Source organism: Pholcus phalangioides, unplaced genomic scaffold (assembly GCF_987345545.1).
Source record: "Pholcus phalangioides strain wild (caught in Gottingen) unplaced genomic scaffold, Ppha-v1.0 ptg000027l_1, whole genome shotgun sequence".
Taxonomy (NCBI): Eukaryota; Metazoa; Arthropoda; class Arachnida; order Araneae; family Pholcidae; genus Pholcus; species Pholcus phalangioides.
This window is the reverse complement of record NW_028301617.1, coordinates 5,448,081-5,474,301: the sequence shown is the minus strand read 5'-3', so window position 1 is coordinate 5,474,301 and position 26,221 is coordinate 5,448,081. Positions and strand designations below refer to the sequence as shown.

At 41.7% G+C, this 26,221-nt stretch overlaps 1 protein-coding gene across 1 annotated transcript in view; it reads right to left on the bottom strand.

Moving 5' to 3' along the window:
• Window positions 1-4,006: 4,006 nt before the first annotated feature.
• The window catches only part of LOC149068243 (uncharacterized), a 33,949-nt gene continuing 11,734 nt past the window's right edge, over window positions 4,007-26,221 (bottom strand). The window contains exons 4-10 of the mRNA XM_089251682.1: window positions 18,650-18,869; window positions 18,270-18,501; window positions 11,095-11,215; window positions 10,328-10,513; window positions 7,591-7,606; window positions 5,789-6,097; window positions 4,007-4,283 (exon numbers count right to left, since the gene is read on the bottom strand). Of these exons, the coding sequence (XP_089107808.1) occupies window positions 4,042-4,283; window positions 5,789-6,097; window positions 7,591-7,606; window positions 10,328-10,513; window positions 11,095-11,215; window positions 18,270-18,501; window positions 18,650-18,869 (1,326 nt within the window). The 3' untranslated portion in view covers window positions 4,007-4,041. The remainder of the gene's footprint in view (window positions 4,284-5,788; window positions 6,098-7,590; window positions 7,607-10,327; window positions 10,514-11,094; window positions 11,216-18,269; window positions 18,502-18,649; window positions 18,870-26,221) is intronic.

Genomic DNA, 26,221 nt, shown 5'->3' with positions numbered 1-26,221 from the left:
CGATCGGGTCCAACATGGTAAACTCTTGAAGCGTTTACACGAGATTGGAATTGGGGGCAATTTGCTGAATTGGATAGAATCGTGTATAAGAGATAGGTCACAACGAGTTATGGTGAACGGGGAATTCTGTGGTTGGACAGGCGTCACAAGTGGAGTTCCTCAAGGAAGTGTCCTTGGCTCCATACTTTTTTCACTTTTTATCGATAAACTCGATCAGGGTATCGATGGGATTGCTAGCAAATTCGCAGATGACGTGAATCTAATGGGGGTAATCGGGAATCAAAGCGATATGGAGGTGCTCCAGACTAACTTAAACAGGATTGCAGCATGGGCAAATGAATGGAGCATGGCGTTTAGCGTTGACAAGTGCATGGTCGCTCATTTTGGTTCGAACAACCCACGGTTCTCTTACGAGTCGAATGGTGTGACTATCCTGGATGCAACTAAGGTCACCGATTGGGGAATTCTCATTGACGAGTGGCTTAGGTTTTCTGAACATTGTTTAGCGGTCGTCAAAAAAAACGAATAGAATGCTGTGTCTGATTTTGAAAAAGGTCTCTTCGCGTTCTCCTAAAGTCATTCTTCCGGTTTTCCGAGGCTTAGTTCGTCCTGGACTGGAGCATGCAGTAAGGTTTTGGAGACCATACCTACAGAGGGACATAGAAGGGCTTGAGTTATGAAAAGAGACTTCATTTTTTGAATATGACATTACATTGGATGAACGCAGGTGTCGAGGAGATATGATCGAAGTGTTCAAAATTTTCAATGGGATGGATAGGATGAACCATGAATTATTAGTCATGTAAAGCTGAGGTACATAACCCTAAGACTGGGTTGCGACACACCGTGGACTTTGTTATAGTCGACCAAGAACTGTCACTAATAATCAACATGCAGCTGCATCTTAGTGATGCGAGAACATCGATTACGAACGAGACTACAACTGACACTTTAATAAACAACATCCAGCTGAGCCCTAAGTTACCATAACAACCGAGCCGACATTGGAATGCCATACTGTTGCCATTCCGCCACTCGTTATAATAATAAAGATCATATAAATTAATAACATCTTCCTCCCTTTAGGGGAAAACCATAAGTTTCCTATAATTTGTGAGCGTATGTCAGCCTGGATGGAGGCTTTACCAGGCGACCCGATCTTGTGACCGTGTAAGATCCATTATCCCGGGTTGTCTGTGATGACGGGTCTGCTACCTGTTTCCGTGGTGTTGGAACCTGGCATGCAAGAGCCTTGTTGAGGTGGAGAGGGTCCGTGCAAAGTCTCAGTGATCCATCTCGTTTAGGTACTATCACGAACTGATTCGCCCAGCTGGTTGGCTCCACTACTCACTTGATGATTCCTTGCTCCATGAGACGGTGCAGCTCTTGCTCGAGTTTTTCTCTGAGAGCGATAGGTGGCTTTCGAGGAGGGGAGACCACGGGAACAACTTCCGGATTCACTTTGAATTTGACCTGTCCCAGAAATTTGCGGACTCCTTCAGAAAAAACGCTTTCCAGTTCTGGTTCCAACATCACATTGGCAACTCTGATGAAATTACTGTGTTGTACAGATATCAAATTCATGGCTTCACATGTGCGAAGCCCCAGGAGTGGTGACAGTTCTTGGTCGACTATAACAAAGTCCACGGTGTGTCGCAACCCAGTCTTAGGGTTATGTACCTCAGCTTTACATGACCCGCTTGTGATAAGTTCCGAATTATTCCACATTTTCAGTTTGCGACGACACGGCAAAACATTTGTATTCGGTTCTACTTTTGACCTGGGTAATAGGTTGATGGTTTCACGCTGTGCTACTTCATTCATGCTGCGGCAATTCGGCTTCTTCCCTGCTCTGAGATGGAGTTACAACACCGCTGCCGCCATGTTTAGTGATGCGACAACATCGATTACGAACGAGACTACAACTGACACTTTAATAAATCACATCCAGCTGAGCCCTAAGTTACCATAACAACCGAGCCGACATTGGAATGCCATTCCGCGAATGGCAACAGTATGACACTCATTATGGCAAATTATAATAATACAAATACAACGCCACAACAGGCAAAATGCCCAACGAGGTGGCTGATAAAAAGATGCCCATAAAAATATGGATGTCATATGTTTCAAAAATACAGCAACCCAATTAAAAATGCAATTAACACAAATTATAAACAATATATACACATGATAAAATATTATACAATGCCCATAAAGAATACTTATGGTTGTCTTATTCTAAGAATGGATAGCTTCTCGATTTACCCCAACATGTTTATCGTATTTCCTTTAAACGTATCAATTGTGTTACAATTTACTACCTCCGGGGATAAGCTATTCCATTTATTAACAACACTATTAGAGAAAACTTCCCTGCGACACCATAACCTTGCATTGTCCCTCACCAATCGAAACTGGTGTCCCCAAGGGCGTAGCCGGGGGGGGGGACTTGGGGGTCTGGTCCCCCCCCCCCGAAATGTGAGAAAATGACCGAAAAAGGGAAAAAGATGGCCAAATCCATTGTTCTGTCACTTTGGTCCCCCCACGAACGAAATTTCTGGCTACGCCCCTGGGTGTCCCCTTGTAAAAGCAGTCGATTGGCGGTGTACTAAAAGTTCATGGTCCATCCTATCCATCCCATTGAAAATTTTGAACACTTCGATCATATCTCCTCGATACCTGCGTTCATCCAATGTAAACATATTCAAAAAAAATGAAGTTTCTCTTCATAACTCAAGCCCTGTGTGCCAATAAGTATAACATCGATATTTTCTCAGCCACCTCGTTAGGCATTTTGCCTGTTGTGGAGTTGTATTTGTATTTGACAATATACTGAGTAGTATAAAATCTACAGATTCAGCCCCCACCAGGATAGACTACTGTTAACTGAGAATGGTATCGTGAAGTGTGCTAACTAATTGTGTTCATTAAAGTTCTGGAGCAGTGATGAAAGGTTTCCGTTAATATTGTACTACTTTGAATTACTAGTATAACAATGCCAGTCCCTCCACTCCACACAATGTTCTCAGAACTTAATTAAGTATTATTATTATTTGGTGAAATCTAGAGAGATTTCCATCGTAAATATGATTTACAAATGAACCAATAGCGGGTAATGGAATTATTGAAATTCCGAACAGCCTTCCAGGTGAAGAGCTTCAGAATTTTTTCAGGAAGTGATTTGAAAAATTTCAACTAAAAATGCATTGATACTAGACTGAAATGAATCGAAATAATGTATGTAATGGAATATAAAGATCGGTTCGCATTTCCCCCTCGAAGTTTGGAACCAGAGAAAAACCAACTTCAGCCGACCACCACTATGGCGACGGTGGGGTTTGAACACGGGTCCTCGCGATGTGAGTCCGTCACTATGACCACCATAGCGGCACGGGTCACCGCTGCACGGCTACGAGCTTCTCCAGAGGAGGAGGTCAAAAAGCTTAGGCAAAGCATGACCTACGAGTCGGACTCGTAGGTTGTTGTCTCGGACGACGGCGTTTCTAGTGTGACGCTAAGTCGGGGTTGTAAATAGTGTAAATATGTTTGCCGTATTTCGTTGTAAGATTCTTAAAGTCTTTACTAACGCGTTTGTCATTGGGTGTTCCTGATACACCTAATGGTATACTAACAAATGCGTCGCGCAGGAGGATGGTCTCTTTCAATTTCGACCCAAGGGATGGGTCCTAGACCCTCCCGACGCGAACGATCGGTCTGACTCTAGATCGACTTTTAGGATCCAATTTATTTTAAAGATGCAAGTAGCATCTTCTTTTGAATCGACCACGCTGAGCACGATTGCTCTCCACCGTCGATCCTCAGAACCAACTGCCTGCTCTCAGAGGCGGTTCAGGTCTTGCAATTGTGTTATCCCATTTTTATTTCAAATTAGTTGAACTGCATAAGAAATGCTTATTATTGCTTCTCGAATGGAATAAGTAGTACCCGGTTGCGAATGTTTTCCGTTCGATTGCGAACTCTTAATATACAGGCAATACGAGAGCATTTTTGAATAGTTTGGCATTTATTAAGTTCGAATTATTTCGTGCATACAACACATGGAACAAGTTTTTCATCGGCGCATTTATCACAATGCATAAACACCGAATTCAGCTTAGGCGTCGTTTCCACGGGATCATCGACCGGATCAGTTCCCTCACCTTTGTTCTTATTCACGCAAAGGAAATCTCTGTCAACGTTTGAACTGCTGTCTGCCATCAAATAACCTGAGTATTCAAGGTTCCAGTCTTGTGGACATTGAGTCATGGCAGCAAACATCTCTGTGTGTAATAAAAGAAAAACGAGATTTCTTAGCAAACAAAAGTATGTGTCATTTCACAGAAGCTATTGAAAAATAAATTGCAGTCTAATCTGACAAATAAATCGCACGTGTGATAAGTGAGCTTAGAACTTCGTATTTGAAAACCAATGACGCATAGGCATATTTTTCACTTGAAATTGCGCTTCCTCTGCGACAGGGTTGTTGTAATAGAGAAAATACACACACACACACTTCCTAAATTAAAATAATAACTATCAGATCACTATTTACGATTATGAGAGTGTCCACAGATATATGATACATTTCCTTGACTTGGGTTCGAGGTTATTCGTAAACAACCGATACTTAGCCACCTCACATTAGAAGCGATTGTTGTGCGTTGGCCACAGGGATAAGATGAAAGAAAGAAAACTTTTTGGGTTTTGAATGGGACCCATCTTTCTCTTTTGATTCAGACGAGAGAAGCAAAGCAAGGGTGCTCAATCTTTTGAAGAGTGGGCCACTTCACTGGTTTGGGAACGTTTCGCGGGCCACTTGAGTTATCTAAAAATGTGCCGCAATTCACTCAGGTGATTTGAAAGTGGGTACGGACCACTCTTGAGTTACCAGGAAAGAAAAAGCGCGATTCACTCGGGTGATCTGAAAGTGTTCCCTGGGCCACTTGAGTGAACTGAAAACTTTTCGCGGGGAATTCATGTGATCTGGAAATGCGTTTCGAGCCACTTAAATGATCTGAAAATGCGCCAAGCGCTACTTAATTTATATATAAAAATGCCGCTGGCCGCTTAAGGAACTGTAAATGTATCGCGGGATGTTTAAATGATCTGTAAGTCTCGCGCGCGCGGCGGCCTTTAGAATGATCTGCAAATTGTACCACGAGAGCCACTTTGAACTAGAGATATGTGCCGAGGGTCACTCAAGCAATTTGGAAATGCACCGCAAGCTACTGAAGTAATCTGGAAATATGTCACGGACTACTCAAAGTGATTTGATAATCTTTCGTGGGCCACTTCAGTGATTTGGATATGTGTCACCTGCCACATCAGATGACCCGGGGTCACATCTGGTCTCCTGGCCATGGGTTGAGCATGTATGAAGTAAAGATACGGGGGGGGGGGAGGTAAGGTAAACTCTCCTTATGGCAGAGGAGGTGGGGGAGTTTCTAATAACTTCAAGTAAAGTGTTGTAAAAACCTGTAACTGAGACAATTGTTTTTACAAAAGCAAGTGTTAAAATTTCAATGATGCTAGTCTTTACTGGATTATTTATCGAACAAAGAAGACCTCGCATCAATTTGGTGTCGTGACCAGGAAACATGGCTTTCAGCATAACCAGATTAACATTTATATATTTATATTTACAGTATTCTCATAACATTGCATCCACAACAAAAAGCTTTGATTATCCACATTATTCTTGCATCGTGATTGGGTTTGTTTAATTTATTTATTCTGGGAAAAATGATACCGCTCATATGAGAGTACAATAATGAATTATGCGAACCTTGAGTAATTTTTTCTTTGGCGAGACAGACAGCACAAGGCAAGAATTTTGTGTTTTCAGCATTCTTCGGATCTCTGTATTCGAGAGTCTGTATCCATGCCGTAGTGTCGACCGACCGAAGTACGGACGACAGGTCTGGTTTCGTTTCCGGTAGACATTCGGTATTTTTACCGCTGTTCCACGCGAATTCGGACGTGCCAGCCGCATAACCAACGTAAAGCATTTCTGTTTCAGTCTCCGATTTCGACGTACATGTTTTAGATCCCCAGTTTACGTATTTAACGCCGCTTCCCTTGGGTTTCTTCCAAACTGTCGGAGAGAAAAAGAATAAAATCGTGAAACATTCGGTAGAGAAATCGGTTGTCAAATCATCATGTTTTGGTGCAATTTAATTGCTATAAATCACAAAGTGAAAAATTTGACTTTATAATTTATTGCCAATTATTTAATTCTCGAACACAAAGGAATATTAGAAACAATAGAGCGCAGACCCGTGCCGACACCACCTATAGCAGATGGTCTCCGTGCGAAGCTCATGACGTCACTAAAGAAGTTCATCTCACTTATAGCCATTGGATATAGCAGGCCGATGCATGCACCATTTTTACCCTTTTTTGTAGTATATCCAATGGCTATAGAATACAGAACACAGAATGAACCGAGAACGTCCAGGTTCTTTCGCTATTGCAAAATTGCAATAGCGAAAGCACAGTGGTCATAAGACCGCGGACGCACCGGGAAAACCTACTGGTGTTTCAGCCAAGCGAAGCCACCCCAAGAAAATCCAACCCCCCCCCCCCCAGGGCGCCCCTCACCAACTCTCTCCCTGCCTCCCTCACATTCCCAACCCAACAATAGCTCCGCATCTCCGCCCGGCACCACCAGGACGTTTGCGCCCCCAACCCCAACTAAACATCCAATGGCTATAGGTGAGATGAACTTCTTCGGTGACGTCACGAGCTTCGCGCGGAGGACTTCTGCTGTAGATGGTGTTGCCCTTACGCAGCTTCTGACGAGTACGAAGAGCAGTTGCTGCTTTGAACTTTTAAACCCAATCCACTCGTATGACATGATGTTCACGACCTTCCGTGTCAGATATCTTGGAAATTATATGAAGATATACAACTTTATATATACGCAGCGCGTAACGCGTTCACGTAAGCGGAATTGAAGGCCCAGTTACGCGCGAAAGGACGTGAGCGTCACGTCATACGAGCTGATTGGGTTGAAATGTTCAACGAAGTGATTGGGTAAACTCTGCGTGCAGTGTTTACAATAGGGTATTTAAATCAGAGTATAAAATACAAAAATTTAACTGTTCATCTCGTTGCTTGTAACGGGGCAATTGGCCCTAAACAATAAAGATTATTATTATATTATATATAAATCAGATTTGATTGGGTTAAAGACAAGAGGACTTCTCTAAAATCGCACCCCGAGGAGATTTAAGACGCATGCAAAACATAATTGATAACAATCAGAGAGCTTTTCTGAAGTTCAATTCCTTTTAATAACCTAAATCTCTAAAATCAACGGCACTGTAGTCATAACATTTTAAGTTCAGTTTCGCGTTTTATGTAAACTCGCGGTTAGTGGAAATCGATATATACTTATATTTTTTTCGAAAATGAGATGGTGCGTGGTTGTGATTCCTTTCCGCGGAAACAAAGTTTCAGATCAGTATTCACAGTGTGTTGGTAAATGTTTTCGTTGTCTAAAAAGCATGTTTATGTCGTAAAAAAAGTTGTATACGTACCAATCCGTTACCATATAAAATTACAAATTTATAATTTCATACTCACCCAGATCATCTCCAGTCTGAAAAAAAATAGAGAAAACGCAATTATAGGATTTCATATAAATAATGTGTTGATTGTATACAATTTCACACACACACTAATCACACAATAGCTTCTCAAATAACATTTTAAATTTTGGATGTGCGTGTACGAAAACTTACCTCTTAGAAAATTCGGGCGATACAAAAAATATTTCTAACACTTTGCGTGTCTACGCTTTTGGTTTTGTTCGTTGTCAAACTAAAAAGAACTTCTTGGGTAAAAGATGGGGGTGACTCTTGATTAACGTGAAACCATATGTGCACGCTCGAGAGTGTAACATACAAAATAGGAAACTACATGTGTTGAGCTTGGAAAAAAAGCGTCATACACTCATTTTCAAAAAAGTCTCTTCGCGTTCTCCTAAAGTCATTCTTCCGCTTTTTCGAGGCTTAGTTCGTCCTGGACTGGAGTATGCTGTAAGGTTATGGAGACCATACCTACAGAGGGACATACACTTGGTTGAAGGGGTGCAGAGAAGAGCTACGCGTGTCCTCATTGGCACATGGGGCTTGAGTTATGAAGAGAGACTTCATTTTTTGAATATGTTTACATTGGATGAACGCAAGTGTCGAGGAGATATGATCCAAGTGTTCAAAATTTTCAAAGGGATGGATAGGATGGATCACGAACTTTTAGTACACCGCCAATCGACTGCTTTTACAAGGGGACACCAGTATCGATTGGTGAGGGACAATGCAAGGCTATGGTGTCGCAGGGAATTTTTCTCTAATAGGGTTGTTAATAAATGGAATAGCTTACCCCCGGAGGTAGTAAATTGTAACACAATTGACACGTTCAAAAAGAAATACGATAAACATGTTGGGGTAAATCGAGAAGCTACCCAATACGTAGAATAAGGCAACCGTAAGTATTCTTTATGGGCGCTGTATAATATTTTATCATGTATATATATTGTTTATAATTTGTGTTAATTGCATTTTTAATTGGGTTGCTGAAATATATGACATCCATATTTTTATGGGCATCTTTTTATCAGCCACCTCGTTGGGCATTTTGCTTGTTGTGGCGTTGTATTTGTATTGGTATTTGTAGTAGGGGTTTGTTATAATACACCGAATAAGGATTTGAACTACATCTCCACACTTCATGAGGAAATTTACTATATGTGTAAGCGTAAGAAGGTTGTTATATCATGAGATTTCAATTACCCTGGTATCGATTGGGCGAACTTATCGGTTAGAGAACTTATATGAGAAAGGCTTTCTTAAGTTGGTGCCCGATAGGCTTTGTATCGTCAGGTATTAGAAGCTACTAGGGGTACTTCTACTTTAGATTTAGTTCTTACTAGTTCCGAGGATCTTATTGAAAATGTTTCGGAGGGGAACGAATTTTCCTCTAGTGCTCATCGCGTGTCGTTAGTTTTCTCTAACTTTTCTTCGGGTAAAGCTGATAACAGAAGCACGATTCCTTGCTTTCGAAGAACCAACTCTGATCTTTTGAAAGAAAGTTTAGTGGGAGTTTTCAAAGACCGGTTGTGTGTAATCAGTTGGTGTGGTACGTTAATGTGAAGAATTTAGGGCCTAATTCTATGTTTTGCTTTACGTCACACCCTTTGTTCGAGAAAAGCGCGCTTGTTCGTCGAACTCTCTCTGGTTCACGGAAAAAGTGGATAGTTTTTATCTTTAAAAATAAAATGGCATTTAGAGAGTATAAAAGTGAAATAGATGATGTCAATATATACTGAAAAGAAGGGCATTGAAAAAGATGATTAGGGGAAAGTGAAGAGGAAGTTGAATCTAGGTTGATAGATGACATTGTCGCTGACCCAAAATTATTTTTCAAGTATGTCAACAATACATGTAAGGGGACAGTTGCCCCCCTCGATAGGAAGATCTAGAGTAGAGAGCAAAATAGGCATGTGTAGTGCTTTCAATGACTCTTTTTCACGTCCGTTTTTAAGAAAAGGCGATATCCAAGGTACAGATGCATCATGGGGAATTAAAGTTCTCAACGTGGTGCTGATTGCATTATTAAGCGCGTCTTTGAGAGACTAGTTCATGAACAGGAGCCACCATTTGTCAAGGATCGTGGTGTCCTTGGGGAAGACCGTGGGACTGGAGGAGAAAGAACTAGTAGGGGACCAAGGCCAGCGCGAACCATAGACGAAATGATAGATCTCCATTGCGTGCAACAGAAAGAGCTCATACTTCTAATGAGATTAGGGATGTGTAGCAGGGGTAGCTTAAGCGAGGGTGCATGCAGGGGGTGCGGTATATCCGGGTAGCAGGTTGTAAGGCGCGGCGGCTCAGGCTTTCTTTGGACACAAACAATTTAAAAATTTTCCCACGGTAAAATTCACCTGACATCACGCTTTTGAGCCACACGCTGAAAACGGAGGCTTTTATCAAACTTGAGGAAAAAGACAGGGCCTGGGACGCTAATATTAAAAACAAAAATGTAATCTATCACAAGAAGCAAGTTTGCATTTCTGTGCTCTCAAATAGCAATTTTTCCAGGCAGTCAAATAAACGCAGAGGAAATACTCGTTCGTAATTCGACTTCTCACTTGTTCGGTCGCTGAAGACCAGAAACGCCTTCGAAATGAATTTCTCAATGGAAATCGCCTCTCTACACATAATAGAGTGTATTCACATAATCTTGGAGATTTTGCGGAACATAGTAATTTCAAACACACAATATGAATTGCGCTAATTTTCTTTTATAAAATCACACTTACTATTTGATGCTTGAGTTTCTGAAAGTTCCTCTGGAATCGGTTCGGTATGTTTTTGGTCCCTTCTCCATAAGCTTCAAATGCTTTCTTGAACTGCTTTACGTCTCCGCTTGACGACACGTCCATTTCCGCAATCGCTAAATGGAAAGCTTGTTGGGCGTCTGTGATCTCTTCAAAAAAGTCTTCGATCTGTAAGTGATCGAATACGAATAAAAATCGGTGTTCCAATATCGTACGTGATACACGCAACAATGGACTGAATTCCATTGACGCGGTCTTGGTAAAACAATATCAGCGAGCGAATTTCACTGTTTGAGAGTTCTAAATGAATGAGATCGCCTACATTTTGCCTCATTAAATTATGCGCTTGGACTGAAGAGAACTTTTGAGAAAAGCAAGATTTGAAGTGACATTTCATTTTATGAAATTTTTTTACCCTTGTTCAAGGGGGAAAAAACTCTGAAAAATTTATTGGAAGATAGAGAACTCAATTGCAGCCATATTGTTAAAATTAGGCTTTCCTGTATGAAGTATGCGTGCCAATTTCGGAGATGCTCTAAATTTTTCCTTCCATAAATGTGTGGAGATATTGGAACCGTCCAGGTGAGTAGCAGTAGCTACGGGTAAACCGTGCATCCGGTTAAGCGTAGAGAAAGTTCTTCTGAGAAATGAAATTGAAAGACGCAATATAGCGCGTCTTGAATATTTTTGCGAAAATCGTATTTTTAAGTGAATAAATTGATCAGCTCGAGTCAATTGAAACGACGCACCTGTTCTTCTTGCTCTTCGCCGACTTCTGGCCTCTTTCTGTTCCATTGCTTAAAGTCGTCCATAGTGATTCGAATGTCATCGAATTTCGATTCTATGTCATCGATCATGTTGTTTAATGCGCTGAAAAAAATGTCAACGGACGTGAATCTATGTTTTGTCATGTAATGTGAAACACTCTTAAGAAAATGATTTGCTCATCGACACTGCTTCGAAACCAGATGCACTGTTATTATTTTTTAATTCCGTCACCATAAAATATACACTCATTGCCATAAAAATTTGCGCACCAAGAAATAATTGTGGGATCGACACGAAAGTTGGCCTGAAGGTACATGTCGGGCAGATATGCAAATGATTAGAAATGCAGCGTGATTGCGCATTGCGTAATGCCACTAGAGGGCGTTGAACTTCGTTCTCCTTGGAGTATAAAACAGGTAAGCAGAGCTTGCTGGAGTGTATTTAATCGTTCGCAAAGGAAATGCTGAGGTAGACATGCCGTTACGCCGCCGTCGAAGACCATATGAGCAGTTGTCAGAGTTCGATAGGGGAAGAATCATCGGGATGATGGAAGCTGGGTGGTCAGCTCGGCCCTTCTGATTTTACTGTGAGGAGGTGTTGGGACCAGTGGACAGAAGAGACGTCATTTACACCTCGACCAGGTTCCGGACGCCCTCGACAGACCAGTCGTCGAGAAGACCGTCACATCATCCGAAACGCACGCGTAGAGCCAACTGCCTCATTGGCCGCTATCCAGACACAGGCGGCAGCTTCACTACGGGCCCCAGTGTCTTCCCGAACCATCGCAAGGCGCCTGGCTGGAGGACATCTGGTATCGCGGCGCCCATTACGTGTGCTGCCAATGACACGGCCCCGTGGTGAACGCTTCAATCCTGCCTTCGCTTTACAGCGACACACCGCTCCCACAGCTGGTGTCATGGTATGGGGTGCCATTGCTAACGATACACGGTCACCCCTAATATTGATCCATGGCACAATGACAGCCCAGCGGTACGTCCATAACATCCTTCAGCCACATGTGTTGCCACTCGTGGCAGGGCTCCCAGGAGCCATTTTTCAACAAGACAATGCTAGGCCACACACAGCAAGGATGTCACAAGACTGCCTCCGCCACATTACCACCCTTCCCTGGCCTGCTCTATCCCCAGATTTGTCACCAATCGAGCATATCTGGGATCATTTGGGACGGGAAATTGGACACCCTACGAGGTTGGTCGAACTAGAGGCGCATTTACAGCAACTGTGGAACGAGATGTCTCAGGACATCATACGGGAACTTGTATGCCTCAATGCCCGCTCGTATCGCATCGTGCATTCGCGCTAGAGAGGGGGGTCCAACAGAGTACTAAAACTAATGTTCATCTGTACCTTTTTCTGCAATAAATGATCCTTTTTCTTGGATTTTCTAATCACTTACTTATATCAACGTAGTACTTGCATGTGTAAAATTTCGTTTCATTTTGACGACTTCCTCTGGGTGCGGATATTTTTACGGCAATGAGTGTAGAACAGAAATTATCACGAAATCTTATTTCGATTCGCAAAAGCCGGACGAAATTAGAAAAATGGTGGAAAATTTCTCCCTCATATACAGTCAAACCTCGTTAATAAGTCACTCTTGGAAGAGCGAAAATATGACTTGATAAGCGGAGTGACTAGTTAGACGGAGTAAGCCATAGCTGTGCCAATTCCTGCCTGAGGATAATTGGGACTTGCAAAAGGTGACCCGGTATGCGGAGTGACGTGTTAACCGGGTGACGCACTAACGAGGTTTGACCGTATTTCATTGCTTCTCTACTGTTTTTTACATAAATTACTTTCTTCCGCACCCGAACTTTGTAAAAATCGATACTTTTTTATGCACAGAAATGTGGAAAAAGTGTTCAGGAGATGTGTCAAGAAAAAATTGGTTCAACCAATAAAACGAGAAACAAGTGGTTTTGGATGGAAAGGACAATTTTAGTTTGACAATTTTTAATCCTCAAATGCTCAAATTTTCATTTTATATTGTCTGAGGCTTTCATGGCCGGCGTTAAATGACTTGCAAACGGTTTCCGGGTTATTAGGCCATGGTCTAGGAGATTTTCTTCCTGACGTTTCGCCCACATCTGTGGCAGGCATCATCTGAGGTTAATTCGACGTAAGTCTCCGCGGCAAGCGAGAAAGGCTTCGTACGTCAGGAAGAAAATCTCCTAGACCATGGCCTAATAACCCGGAAACCGTTTGCAAGTCATTTTCATTTTATGTTGATAGTTTTTTGGGCCCCCCCGCCCCCAGCTTCAAAAAGGGAGTGGGCAGATCTAATGTATATGTTGTGTAGGAATTCCCATCATCATCATCGTGCCCCCCCCCCCCCAGACTTCTGAGTCTTATCGCCGACCTATGATCAAAATACAGGGTGATTATAAAAAAACTATCCCGACATATGGGCCCCTAACTATCATACCATTCACAGAAACTGAATGAAATTTTGGCATAAGGTATTTTGATGTATGCGCTCAAGAATGATATGGAAAACAACAGTGTCGCTCTAACAGTTACGGTTACAGTGAGAAAATATCGAAAATATCAAATGGCAACACCAAGTTTTTTGTATTGGAATGTGATCTCCATTGTGAAAAACCCTAAATAGCGTCCTAACGGCAACTGTAGCATGAAAATCACCGGCGGTAGATAGGCTAAAAGTGAGGACAACCAATAAGGACAGAGAAGCAGCATAAAATAAAGCATTTTATTGTGTTTTCCACATGACCTTGTGGAGGACTAATCAGGCTGGGAAACGGTGTGACGAATGAAACGAACATTAATGCTCTGGTGCACGGCAAAGTCCTTTTTCCTTGCCTAGCTCCGGGGATTTTCGTGCTACAGGTGCCATTCCAACGCTATTTAGTGTTTTTCAGTATGGAGATCACATTCCAATACAAAAAACTTGGTGTTGCCATTTGATATTTTCGAAATTTTCTCACTGTAACCGTAACTGTGACACTGTAGTTTTCCATATCATTCTTGAGCGCATACCCCAAAATACCTTATGCCAAAATTTCATTCAGTTTCTGTGAATGGTATGATAGTTAGGGGCCCATATGTCGGGATAGTTTTCTTATAATCACCCCGTACATTAAATGTGTGGTACGCCATACTTCATTTTTCCCACAATTTTTTACAAACAAATATGCGCAAAATTATAATTATAAGTGTAATACCTGCGATGCGAGTTTGAAAAAGCGTTTTGCACTCACTTATGCAACGATGCCCATTTAAGACGGGGATTCCTTTGAAAATGGGACACATTATATATAGCCCCGTTTACATGTGCAGTATTGCGACTGTTGGCACTCGCTTGACGACTTTTTCCCCATTTTAAGCCGGGTTTTTCTAGGAATGGGTTTGTTGCGCAGCGTGAACCGAATTAGAGTATTTCGCGCCGACAGAAACGAGTTACATAATCACGCTACGCGTTTGTGTTTTCCTAGGGAGGCGCATCAGATCAGGGCTGCTATATTATAGTATATGGCCTTGGCATCAGATACTCTGTCGTCCGCATGCTCCGGTTTGAAGGGAAGGGGAAAGAAAGCACACAAGAGAGAGATAGAAGTGAAGAGAACATCGGCAAAACGCGCGGCGCACGACGCATGTGACTCCTCCAGAAGGAGTCAGCCAATAACGTCCAACCTAAAGCGCTGTCGTGAGGCGTATTGCGCTCTGTAGGAAAGCAGTCATGCTGCTTGTCTTACTGGTGAGTGGACGGCGCGTCGCGCTGGGCGAATCACGTTGCGCGCGGCACAGGAAAGGGGTTTTCCTTTATCCTTTATCCTCCCGGATTTAAGGAAAGAAATGGGGGGGGGCAGGAATTTTTCCTTCTTTGTTGGGGGACACTGGGGGAGTTTAAACCTCCTTTACCATAATCCTTTGCGCGGCGAATTGAACTAACATCAACTATAGAGAAAGGCCTCCGCACGAAGCTTGTGATGTCACAGAAGAAGGCCGCTATCTCACCTATAGCCATTGGATATAGCGGGCCGACGTATGCGCCACCTTTATCCTTCTTTGTAGTATATCCAATGGCTGTAGGTGAGATGGCCTTCAGAGAAGTCACGAGCTTTGCGCGGAGGCCTTCTTCTGCAGATGGTGTTGATTGAACCTGCCGTCCCGCTGGACCACCGGCGATATCTGTAAAGTGGGGTTAAAGTGCTGGTCCATGTAAGCTGGTTTCGAGGAAAATCCGTGTAGAGACGGTTTTAAACGCTCTTTTTACATTTCCTATGCAAACGGGGCTGTAGTGTTTTGAAACGCCCGCTGTGGTGGTCGAGTGGTCATAGCGACGGACTCGCACCGCGAGGATCCGGGTTCAAACCCTACCGTCGCCGCAGTGGTGATCGGCTGAAGTTGGTTTTCTGCGGTTCCCAACTTCGAGGCACAAATGCGAGCCGATCTCCCCGTTAAAAAGTCTCGCCACAAAGAGCAACTGGCCTACAACGCTATAATTATTCATTCATTACACTTCACATTCTATGAGTTGAGGGAAAAACTCATAGTTTAAAAAATTGGTTGCAGAGGGCAGCACTACACATAACAAGTATTACACAGAAATAAAGTTCACTATACATACACACACATTCCAACATGTACCAATTCGTTAGAAGTTCCGCAGAGGAATATGGACGAGGTGCATGTCTGGTTTAGTAGTGGTGTTTCGAAACAATTGCATAGATCTAGCTTTTAATGGAGTCCATTCTATTACTGGATTTGGTGCGTATATGTCCTGACAACGTTGTTCCTGGTTTTATTTATTTTGGTGGCGAAAATGGCCGTGTGTGTTTTTAATCACTACTAATTATTAGTGGTTAATAATTTTTAATTTTTAAGTGGTTAATAATTAACAATTTTGTTTGATATAAGGACAGAAAGGTGTGTGCCACGTGGTGTAATGGTAAGTGCGCATGCCCGGATTCCAAGAGGTCCAGGATTCGATTTGTGACGGAGACAGCCAATATTTCACCTCTCAGCAACCTTTTTGCTTTTTTGTAACACGCAGAAAGTCTCTTGATCTGATGTGTTGTGGGCTGAGAAAAAGCATCTATCTCTCTGATTGCTCTAACATTATTATCAACTTAATGATTGTTAACTCATTACTTAAATTCTTTCAATCAAACACAAGGACCACAACAGGCAAAATGTCAACTTGGTTGGCTGTTAAACGAAAAAGAAAATGTCCGTATAAATATGCATGCCAAATATATTTAAAAAATACAGCAAAATCTGGTTTTCTTTGAGAAAAATATAATACATTGCCCACATATACGGGGTGATTATAAAAAAAACTATCCCGACATATGGGCCCCTAACTATCATACCATTCACAGAAACTGAATTAAATTTTGGCATTAGGTATTTTGAGGTATGGGCTCAAGAATGATATGGAAAACAACAGTGTCACCACTCTAACAGTTACGGTTACAGTGAGAAAATTTCAAAAATATCAAATGGCAACACCAAGTTTTTTTGTATTGGAATGCGATCTCCGTACTGAAAAACACTAAATAGCGTTGGAATGGCACCTGTAGCACGAAAATCCCCGGAGCTAGGCAAGGAAAAAGGACTTTGCCGTGCACCAGAGCATTAATGTTCGTTTCATTCGTCACACCGAGATCCCAGCCTGATTAGTCCTCCACAAGGTCATGTGGAAAACACAATAAAATGCTTTATTTTATGCTGCTTCTCTGTCCCTATTGGTTGTCCTCACTTTTAGCCTTTCTACCGCCGGTGATTTTCATGCTACAGTTGCCATTCCAACGCTATTTAGTGTTTTTCAGTATGGAGATCGCATTCCAATACAAAAAACTTGGTGTTGCCATTAGTTATTTTCGAAATTTTCTCACTCTAACCGTAACTGTTAGAGTGACACTGTTGTTTTCCATAACATTCTTGAGCGCATACCTCAAAATACCTTATACCAAAATTTCATTCAGTTTCTGTGAATGGTATGATAGTTAGGGGCCCCATATGTCGGGATAGTTTTTTTATAATCACCCCGTATATATATATAAATTGTTCTATCTTCGATCTCTTCTCAGTTTTAACCATTGGAATTTCAAAATTTCTCATTCTGTGATCGAAGAAGCGAATTCAGCTTTCATAACTGAATCACTATCATAAATTATTTTCACCACAGTAATTTTTGGAATATTCAATGATTTGGCTATTTTGGCTTCCGACATTTTCACCAAAACCTTCAATTGGAGATCTAATTATAATAGAGTCGCAATTTATTTAAGACACAACCCACGTCGAATAAATAATTTCCAGCAAAACATCAAGGGTTCACTCCCATTGGGTAATTAATTAAAATTGCGCAATGAAATTTGTAATAAGATAAAAAAAATCAACCACGTGAAAAAATGGAATGAACCACTCACTGTGCGAGGAAATGAAACAGGATGGTAAGCGAAAGGAGGGCGAAGAAAGAAACGCCAACGCTATCCATTCGACTCGTGCGAGAGCGGTTTTACTCGCTGTGACTCGCCCCCGTTTCCAGTTATGGGACTAGTTAACCACCGGGTTTTTCCCGTAGAATCGACAACGCTCTATTTTTGAATCATCTGTGCTTCATACCCTTTCCCCAAACGTCGAAGTCAAACATATTGAATGTTTTAGTCCATTTCTTTGCAAAAAAAAAAGGTTTAGCTGAGTTCAGTCATTTTAATGAAATGAATGATAACGTGATGAAAAAGATAACGTGATGGAAATATAGGAAAACATTCGGGATTTTTTTCGTCGTACTTTCCTTTTTAATGGAACAGTCGTTATAAGGCAAGTCGACTGTAGATACGCAACACTTTCCGGCACGCACCAATTCATTAGAAATTCCCCCAGAGGAAATTTTACCAAGTGCATTTACAATAGTAAATAGCTGGAAGAGAATGAAATAGAATTTTTATAAATTTTAATTTCATAACTGATTATTATTCCGGTCACGCCAGAATCGTTTTCGTAGGATAAATAGTTCTGTGACTGCTCCAGACTGAATCGGGATCCAAAACAACATTTACGTGTACTCGGGAAAAAGTTTCCGATTGATTCAGGTAAATATATTTCCACGTGCGTGTTGATCTATCTGAAAACGACCAGAATAACATTCATATGTCGGTTCTCTTACCTGTTCGACAGATACAGAGGGTAATCGGACTTGAGCGAAGATAATGGATAGAGTTCCCCTTTTAAAGCTTTTCCTTTTCCGTTGTTTATCGCCTTGATTTCATTCGGGTAATTTTCAACGACCTCCATTAGTTTCTCGACCGACCCAACTCCGATTGGCTTGTTTGTAGCTGTTACCTTGATTTCTTCATCGTACATGCCCGTCAGATCTTTTCTAAGTTGATCAAAACTCCCTGTAGATGAAACATTAGGAGCTCTAGTGAATGTAAATTTTCTTTTCCACTACCGCATAGCTCTACGTAAATTATAGATAACACATTTCATAGTCACGCTACGCAAAAATAAAATTGGGTAATAAAATAATAGCACAAACTTATTCACCATTTGCATTCATGTCGAACGTTCCAGTAAGCTGCAAATTTGCTGTAACGGCTGCTTTGATTATCTCCCTTTGTCCACGATTCGCTGCTTTGAGTCTCAGGGATGCAATCAGTTCACCGCCGTATGTTATGCTGCGAACAAAATGAGTCCCTACCGATCGAGAAGGCATCGACATCCAGTCCGTTTTCGGTTTCAAATACGAAGGTATTGTTTCTGTAACCTGAGGATTCGACGAATGATTATTTACACTGGTTTCCAAAAAGATTATAAATAAATTAAAAGAATATATAAGATGAAGCAAACCATGCAACGGATTCGGGATTGATTCTCTGTCACATCGTGTATTGCAACTTTTCGATGAGAACGTTGCAAAATTTGAACCACGAAAAGCACTTTTGGCTTCAGACACGTTAGGCTTGTGATATACGTGCTAGGAAAAAAGCTTGAACGGTTGCTGATAGGTAGCGTGCGCTGTCTCTCGGCTTTATATGTGTGCATATATTATGTTTGGTAAGACCTATAGCACAGGGGTTGTTAGTCATTTCGAAGCCGTGCCACTCTATGAATTTCGTCAGATCATACGCCCCACTTTACGGGACACCATCATATATTTCTTAGATCTAGACTGACCATATTTCCTCGAATGAAATACGAGAAATTGGGATTCCAAATACGGGACATCGCCAATTACCGCCAAAAATAACGCTAAAAGTAAACAAAGTTGCCAAATATTGGAGAAAATTACGTGAAAATCAAAATGGCGGGAAATAAAGTATTTCTGCAAATTGCAATGGATTTAAATTAATTCCACGAAATAAAACGCTCACCAAGACAAATTTAACAAATTAATATTCTTATTTATAATTGCAATTATCGTAATATAATTTATGAGTGGGGAAATAATTTCACTCTTTGACTTCAATAAAGAATGAAAATTCAAGTAAGCTTCATGTAAAAAACGGGACACTTTCGCTAAAAAGTCGGGACGGCCAAAAAAAAACAAAAAAAAAACCGGGACTGTCCCGGGAAATACGGGACGTATGGTCACCGTGCTAGATCTAATATAATTCAACTGTCCTCTTGTTTTTGAAAAAATTACTTCATTTGTTATTTTCCTGTACTAAGAATTCCTTTTGTTTGTTTTGAATTGAAATTTACTTATCGTTCTGCAAATCGTATGCTTGCATCGATAAAATTTCGTGTTACGTACATTATATCGGGCATAGGCCAGCACTCACCAGAGAATTTTCAGGTCAGAGGTCTTCAACCTTTTTCTAGTCGCGAGCACTGCCTGTACCCATCATCAAAAGAACAACGCTCTCACGGCAAGTTTGACGTACGAATGCATGAAATCACGATGATTTAAATCCTATGATGAATGTGCTCGCGAGCGTGAAATTGGACACGATCATCGAGCACTCCGGGGGATTCAGAGAGCACCATGGTGCTCACGAGCAACGGGTTGAAGAGTTGCCTGTTGTAAGCGTTGCATAGGCACCGGAACCCGAGGGCTCAGTACACTTGGGCCCCCGACACTACTGCACAGTAGGGTGGAACGAAAAAGGGTGTTTTGTTCACTTTTTTTGGAAATTGATGTTGCCTTAGCATTCAAAAGATGCCTTTCAAGGTTTTAAGACGTTATACCAAAATCTAGGAAAATATTTTATACAGTCGGCCGCCCGTATTCGCGGGGGTTACGTTCCGGGAGTGACCGCGAATACGGGAATCCGCGAATAACAGAAACCATAGGTTTTTTTATTGTATATCTCGTTTATTGAATATCATGAGAAAGAGCAGGGTGACGCAGAGGTAGAATGTAGGTAGGGAATGTAAAATGCAGTGATTGTTGCCGATGTTTTCCGAAAAAATGTTGTGATTTTTCTGTTTGCCGTGTCTTCTTCATATCATTAAGGATGTTGGAGTACGTTGACACAAGGCTTCCTCAACTAATTGTTCTCCATGTGAAGAACGTAAAATAGAGGGATTTATGTTATGAAAATAATATATTGCTGATTTCAGCTTGCGAATCCCTTCCGCTATGTTACTTGTGGTGAACTATTTCTTTATCTCGATCTTCTTCATCTGGTACTGCTTCAGTTTCAGTAACAGTTAGCTGCATTAACTCCTCCTCGGTCAACCCAATATCAAAAGAACTTTGAGAATAGCATGTATTCACTCTCAAGGTACCTACTGACTTCCGAACCGAAAAACCGTTTAAACCAATCCAGGAAAAGTATTTCCATAGGCCAAGCCTTTTTATTGTTCGTCCAAAATACTGGGAGCTTTGGCTTATCCTTCCCTTCAACGCTCGCGGATTTGAAAATGATGGTGGGCTTTATCATGTACTCATACGCATTTGCGCAAAACACAACATAGTAAATCTATCTCTACTTGATTTAAAACCAGGAGCTCGCTTTCTTCCTGTTGCTTAACTTCTTTGCGGCATTTTCTTCCAAAATAGTGTAGTTTCGTCAGCGTTAGACACCTGGTAAGATGCATAACATTTCTCTTCAATAGTTTTCTACAAAGTCTTTCGAAATTTTCTAGCTGCCTCCTGGTCGACAGAGGCTTGATCGCCAGTGCTTTTTACATTGCGCTATCCGAATCGTTTCTCAAAACTATGAAACAAACTGTACTTGCATAAGATTCTGATGAAATAGACGTTTCACCAGCCCTTTCCTTATGGAAGAGTAAAATTTTTCGCATTTTTTGTTATAATATTACAATCAATTGAAATACCTTTTTGTGTCAGTCTTCTACCCACAAAAAACAGCATTTTCTGTACGTGAAACACATGGATCCCATAGGCGATGCAAAGTTTTGACAGCCACGGGTGCAGCTACAGCTGCGGCTGTACGAATTTCAGATTTCGTTTTCTTGATATATCTCACCGAACATTCGTTGATTCCATAATGGCGGACCACAGAAGGTGTTGACTTCGCCAAGCAGTCAGTATATCAAATTTTTCTTGTCAAGTTTTCACTTTTATTTACCTTTTCAAAGCATTATCAGTAGCATTAGAAGAATGAGCCATCCTATACAAGCACAACTCAAATTTTGTAAACAAAACACGTGAACGACGATTGCAGAGTATTTTAGAAGAGAAATTCCAATAAAGGAAAAAAATCCGCGAATACGGGGGGCCGACTGTAAACCCTTTTGGGGAGGGCGGGGGGCGGGGTGGGGACAAAACTATAACCATGTTCCAAATTATTAAAAAAAAACCATAGTTTCACGATATAAGTGTCAGGAGAATGCCTCTACTCCTTGATTTTATTCAGGCTTGAATGAAGCCTTCCCGACTCTCGGTTGTTGAAACAGCAAGAGATGCTTCAGTTACGAGTCGTGCGCACCGTTCAACTGCTTCTGTGTGAAAATTCGGTATAGATGGAAAAGCAGGTTCAGATAATTTTTGTGGGTACAGAAAAGTTTATTTGGGAACATGGTATGTACGGATTTCTGCTTGCTTCTGATAATCCTACATTTCTAATTTTTAGAATTCTCTTGATTCCCAGTTCTTTACCTGTACTATTTCCATAAGATATCTCTGATCTGCACTTAAATCACTGTTGTCACTGTCCATTATCGGAAGGTTATTAGAGATTGGTTTAAATTTCACAATATATATATATATATATATATAGGTAATCTTTCACAATTTTCCAAACTTTTTCCGCTATCACCTTGAAGCCCGTGTGGACTGATGGAACATCCATCTAGGTCAGTGTTTCCCAACCTTTTTGTCCTATCGCTCCCTTCTTCAGAAATTTTTTCTCTCATCTCCCCCCCCCCCCCCAACGCAATTCTAACCCATAGGATCCTATGGTACACCCGTAGCCTTTACCGTCCCCCTGGAACATTCCATCGCCCTCCAGGGGGTGTTAACGTCCACGTTGGGAATCACTGATCTAGATGCTTCACAAGATGCCTTAGAGGTAACTCATTAAAGTGAAAAAGACAAATAAGCCATTGCAAGTGTATACGAACGACGAACGCGCCGTTATATACGGAGAACGCAAAGGTTAAAATTATAATAAAAAAAAACGTTTAATTAGACATAAGAATGTACGACTGACTCGAGCCGATACAAATGAACATCTGCCTCAAAAGGCGGGAAAATAATATAGATAATAATTGTGTAATTGTGTAAGCGGTGCCATCTAGTGGCGATACAGAGAAAAAGAATAATATGAAATACTACAGCTACATACACAAACATACTCCCACCCTATCAAGAATATATGCATGGTGTCATATTATTCTTGATACATGGGTAGAACACATATCTTAGCATCTGATAAACAAATTAAAAATATCCACTGAAAATACCCCTAGTAGTTCAAATAGCGACTATACTCGAACATAGCATTTCTACTAAGATGAATTTATGACATTATCACTGTAAATATTTTTTTTAGCACCTCCACGTGAACAGAATCATTGAGGGGGCTGCAAAAAATGCATTGGGTGTAAGTAAGATCACTGACAACTTTCGGACAAATAATACAAAAACAGCGGTATAACCCTTTGCCGGAAGTCATTCGCGACCTCTGTGTTGTTGTATGGTGACAGGCAGTGGCGTCGGAGCCGGGGGTGCTGTGGGTGCTCGAGCACCCACACTCTCTTGTAGAACGGGGCTCTCTTGTAGAACCTGAAAAGGTGACACACCTTTTCAGGCACCTACGATGGGTATTTTTGGAGCCCACACCCGCTTTTTTAACGATTCTGTCCATGCAGGAAGGGCTGCAACTAGGGGGAAAAGCAGGTGGAACTGGTGCCCCGGGCGCTAAACCAGGAGGGGCGCCGAATTCATTCTTTAACTGCTTCCTCTACATGCAAGGGACACTAAAATTCTGGCTCGCCCCGGTGCCCCGCAGGCGTACTTCCTTTATCTCAGGGTAAAAGTGTTTTACAATAAATGAAATTCTGCATTGATGGGATGATCCAGACACACGTTTGAATCGAGTAAATGAAACCTCCCCGAAGGAAAAAAAATCTGAACCCCCTCCCCCCTCGAGAAAACTCAGCGTACGCCTATGACGGCAGATATGAGATAATTTGCTTATAAGGTTTCGACAATGGTGCAATTGTGCGTGCATTTATTTCCTTAGACCAGCGGTTCTCCACCGGTGCTCCACGGAGTCGTTGGGGCTCCATGTACACTTTGGGAAGGGATCCGCAGTCACTCGAAGAAAATAAAATAAATCAGTAAATTTGATAAATACATAAAAGAGACGAATCTACGGAGCTCCGTCATAGAAATTATATACTAAAAAGGGCTGCGAGTAGATAAAGGTTAAGATCCGCTGCTTTAGACTGTTCATCAAGGCAAGTCCTCTGAGTGTTTGGACCTTCTTTCATTTACAAGCAGCTAGGTAAGCAATAGTTCCACTTATACAATATCAAGTGTGGTTCTCAAGTGTTTGCCAACCACGGCTCCCTCGTGCATGACCCCTCCAGGATGTGGAGGCCATGAGATTGTGAGGGCGCAAAAGATGCCAGCCCCTAGAATGGTATCTTTTGCGGGGGGGGGGGGATCAGCAACCTGACATTCACGGGCCCCTTTACAATGAATTTATGGCGTGAAATACAAAAAAAAAAAATGACGAGAATCGTCCCGAGCCCTGTCAGCCACACCCTTGTGGGGGCCCTGGTCCTAGCCATTGTTTCTCCTCCGCCTTTTAGAAGTACTGAAAGAAATTAATTTCTTTTAGTGACACAATTAGTGAAGGAATTCCAAAGAGCATATGCAAAGACAGGGTTTTTCAGTTTGACCGACATCCCCTTGGGTGCGGAAGTAGCAGCGGATATATTAGTGTGGGGTAAATGGTATGTAGGTAGTGGGGAGGTAACTCCAAGGAAGGAAAGGTAAGATTTTGAAACCATTGATATTCCTCTTTCTTCCGCTGAAAATGCTATTAAACGATCAGTGAAGTCTGCCGACAACCAGCTGTAGAAGCTTGTGAGAAGATTGTTTTGGTTGTCCGATTTTGCCAATGGCCAATTCTTTATGTTATTAGGATGTTATTAGCATGGTTGTGCCTACAGCAGCGGCATTGTGCTAATTGCCTTAGTCGTCGTCTTCTTTTTTTTTGCATGTTAGATAGCGAGTAAAAGTACAGTACTACCTATGTTTACTGCTGGCCAGAATGACTGCCAGTATAGCGGCATTGCCCCTTTCGCTGCTCCCCCACAATAGTCTAACAAAGAATCGCTTCAAAGCACCGAACCGGCACACATCAATATCGACGGCTCAGCGCGGTGGCCCTAGTAGCCGCGACGCACACTTTGAGAACCATTGGTGTAAAGATGAAGTACAAACATAATTACTCTATCGAAGATCTAGGCATTTCGTATTTGGATTTTCCAACAGGCGAATTCACTAGATAGTGGTAAGATTCATATAGGGGGTGATTATAAAAAAATTATCCCGTCATATCGGCCCCTAACTGTCATACCATTCACAGAAACTGAATGAAATTTTGGCATAAGCTATTTTGATGTATGCGCTCAAGAATGATATGGAAAACAACAGTGTCACTCTAACAGTTACGGTTACAGTGAGAAAATTTCGAAAATATCAAATGGCAACACCAAGTTTTTTGTATTGGAATGTGATCTCCGTTGTGAAAAGCCCTAAATAGCGTTCGAACGGCAATTGTAGCATGAAAATCACCGGCGGTAGATAGGCTAAAAGTGAGGACAACCAATAAGGACAGAGAAGCAGCATAAAATAAAGCATTTTATCGTGTTTTCCACATGACCTTGTGGAGGACTAATCAGGCTGGGATCTCGGTGTGACGAATGAAACGAACATTAATGCTCTGGTGCACGGCAAAGTCCTTTTTCCTTGCCTAGCTCCGGGGATTTTCGTGCTACAGGTGCCATTCCAACGCTATTTAGTGTTTTTCAGTATGGAGATCGCATTCCAATACAAAAAACTTGGTGTTGCCATTTGATATTTTCGATATTTTCTCACTGTAACCGTAACTGTTAGAGCGACACTGTTGTTTTCCATATCATTCTTGAGCGCATACATCAAAATACCTTATGCCAAAATTTCATTCAGTTTCTGTGAATGGTATGATAGTTAGGGGCCCATGTGTCCGGATAGTTTTTTTTATAATCACCCCGTATATAATTCGATGTTAAACGAAACTGTTATCAGCGATATCTTAGTAGATTTTTCGTACAGAAACTGTTTCTCATAGGATCTTGTTTCGTAACTTAACGGCAGAGTGTTATTTCTCTTAATTACCGGACTTGAATCGATAGGTTTACAGTTGAAACTGTCGTGCTCGAGTGTGTAAGAAAAGGTGTGTAAGAGTGTGTAAAAAGGCGTTCGCCGGGGGGATCCCCCCGCCCCGGCGAACGCCTGTGTGAGCACCCACTGGTCAAAAATACTTCCGACGCCGAGATTGAGGGGCTGCAAAAAATGCACTGGGTGTAAGTAAGATCACTGACAACTTCCATAATGAACAGCTTTCGGACAAATAATACAGAAACAGCGGTATAACCCTTTGCCGGAAGTCATTCGCGACCTCTGCGTTGTTGTATGTTGACAGGTCTTGC